The sequence below is a fragment of the Solanum stenotomum genome, chromosome 9 (assembly GCF_019186545.1).
Source record: "Solanum stenotomum isolate F172 chromosome 9, ASM1918654v1, whole genome shotgun sequence".
Taxonomy (NCBI): Eukaryota; Viridiplantae; Streptophyta; class Magnoliopsida; order Solanales; family Solanaceae; genus Solanum; species Solanum stenotomum.
Genome location: NC_064290.1, coordinates 37354802 through 37357753, shown reverse-complemented (window position 1 = coordinate 37357753; position 2952 = coordinate 37354802). Strand labels below are relative to the sequence as shown.

Sequence of the window (2952 nt, the reverse complement as noted above, 5' to 3'; positions counted from 1 at the left end):
TCATAACGTGGAGTAGAAGCACTGGAATAATGAGCTTCTTTTTTTTGTTAGAAAGACAACTTCGAGAGCTTCAATCCATATAAAAATCACGTATATAGGTTTTACGGATTAATACAGATTTGTCTTCAAAGTCAGCTCAAAATCTGGGTGCTTGAATCTTCATTTGAAAGAATTAGCATGATATTCACATGGTTTTTTTGTATTCTTATAACTGAACCTAGAGTAATAATACTCTAAGCTGCCTACGTACCTCAGTGAAGAGGATCAAGTCATTACGTAGTTCAGAGAGTGAATTTTTTAATTTTTTTTGTGTCCTAACTGTTGCCTAGGTCGCCTCTTTCGAGATTTTCAACCTAGCGGACATTTTAATTCTTTTTTTTTTGTTTTTTTTTTTTGAAGCCGTACACAGTTTATACTCTTGCGGGCCAGGAGTAAGACGCCGCTTCAAGGATAGTACTTCTTCAAGAATTTTCCGTTGATGGGACCGATCCGCAAGCCGTCTGCGTCCACAATTTTGTAAGCTCCGCTTGAATAGACTTCTTGAATGACATATGGTCCATCCCATTTTGATGTGAACTTGCTTTTTGATTTATGAGATATGATGATTGGTCTTCTTACCGCAAGCACTTGATCACCGACTTGGAAAGACCTTAGGCAAACTTTTTTATTGAAAGCCCGAGAAAGACGAGCTTGATAGCACTCAAGACTTTGTTGAGCTTCCAACCTTTTCTCATCGAGAGAGTCTAACTCTTCAAGGCGCAGACAAGCATTTTCTTGTTCAGTAAGTCCTTCTTGGATGGCAAGCCTCAATGACGGTATTTGTCGTTCAAGTGGAAGGACTGCTTCAGTTCCAAAAACAAGAGAATAGGGAGTTGCTTGAGTCGGCGTGCGATGAGTCGTCCTATATGCCCAAAGAGCTTCTTCCATTCTATCATGCCAATCCCTTTCAGATTTGGAGACGACCTTCTTTAACAAGTTGCACAAGGTCTTGTTAAATGCTTCACCTAGTCCATTTGCAGCAGCATAATACATTGATGAATTACGTTGCTTGAAGCCAAAAAGGTCGCAGATATTATCCATCAATTTATTGGTGAATGGCTTTCCATTATCTGTTAGTATATAACTAGGAATGCCAAAACATAGATGATGTTCACCCTGATGAAGTTTGCAACATTTTCCTTCTTTACTTCTTTGAGGGCTACAGCCTCAGCCCATTTTGAGAAGTAATCTGTCGCAGCCAAGATGTACAAGTGACCACCAGAAGATTTAGGTAGTGGTCCAACCCCGTCTAGCCCCCAAGCATCAAATGGCCAAGATGCAACAGTCGGATGTAATACATCAGGAGGTTGGTTAATAAAGTTTGCATGAAATTGGCATGCTTGACATCTTCGAGCATAATCCAAGCAATCTTTTACCATTGTTGGCCAATAATACCCCATTCTTTTTATATGAAAGTGTAACTTGGGCCCAGATTGATGTGATCCACAAACTCCAGAATGTGCTTCTTGCATAGCTTGAATCGCTTCTTCTTCCCCCAAACAACGCAAGAGTACTCTCTCGAATGATCTTCGATATAGAGTATCTTTGTAGTAAAGAAACCTAGGAGCATGACGACGAATTTCAGTCCTTTTCTTTTGATCTTCTGGAAGTATATTGTAACACAAGTAATCAATCAGAGCATGTCTCCAATCGATTATCTCAACCTGTGAGACAGCTACAAGATGTTCAAATTTGCTTTCTTCATCCACATCCGGTGGTACTATCCATTTTTGGCAGATAGTGATTTGCGCTTGATCAGGCAGAGTTAAAGTTGAAGCCAAAGCGGCTAAAGCATCAACTTTCTTATTCTCCTTTCTTGGAACATGTTGAAGAGTTACATCTCCGAGCCATCTAATCAATTTTTGTGCATAGTCATGATAGAGACGCAATTCTGGCTTTTTGACTTCATAGCTACCCAACAATTGATTGATCACTAATTCAGAGTCTCCAAAAACTTGTAATTGCAATTGCTTCATATCAACCGCCATTTCAAGCCCAAGTATTAAGGCTTGATATTCTGCAACATTATTGGAGCAACATTGTGTTAAGGAGAAGGAATACGGCAAGATCTCCTCTCGAGAAGTGACAAATATTACCCCCAGCGCCAGCTCCTTCACGATGTGAGGCCCCATCAAAATACATCGTCCAAGGCGGTTGAACTTCAACAACCATTGCATCTTCATCAGGTAATTCATCAGTGAGTTCCCAATCATCAAGTATCGGGTGGTCTGCTAAGAAGTCTGTCAATACTTGCCCTTTTACTGCCTTTTGAGGAACATAGACAATTTCAAATTGCTGAAATTGGAGATACCATCTTGCTAGTCGATTATTAAGGACAGGTTTCGACATCACAAATTTGATGGGGTTGGCTTTAGAAATAAGACGGACGGCGTGAGCTTGAAAGTAGTGTTTCATCTTTTGAATTGAGAAGACTAAGGTCAAACATAGCTTTTCAATTGGCGAGTACTTCAACTCATTTGGTGTCATCATCCTACTGAAGTAGTAAAGGGAATTTTCTTTCCCTTTGCCATTCTCTTGGGCTAAGAGTGCTCCCACTGATCTTTCTTGAGCTGATATGTAAAGTATCAATGGCTTTCCAGGAACAGGAGCTGCTAAAATTGGTGGTTTTGTCAAGTAAGACTTGATGCTCTCAAAGGCATTACTACAAGCTTGGTCCCATTCGAAAAGAGTGCCCGTTTTCATAAGGCGGCTGAATGGTTGGCACTTTCCTGCTAGATTCTAGATGAATCTCCTAAGATATGCTAGCTTTCCTTGTAGACTCCTCAATTCATGAATGTTTCTTGGCTCTACCATCTTCAGAATTGCATCTACTTTTACTTGATCAATTTCTATTCCTCGATGTCGTACAATGAAGCCAAGGAATTTTCCAGAGGTAACTCCAAACGCACATTT

General features: G+C 40.2%; 1 protein-coding gene across 1 annotated transcript; it reads right to left on the bottom strand.

The window, feature by feature from the left end:
* Positions 1–444: 444 nt before the first annotated feature.
* Positions 445–2742, bottom strand: LOC125877498 (uncharacterized). Its single transcript, XM_049558777.1, has 3 exons — positions 2136–2742; positions 1155–2056; positions 445–1047 (listed from the first exon to the last, which is right to left on the bottom strand). Exons 1-3 carry the CDS (start codon positions 2740–2742, stop codon positions 445–447), a joined length of 2112 nt encoding a protein of 703 aa, XP_049414734.1.
* Positions 2743–2952: the final 210 nt, after the last annotated feature.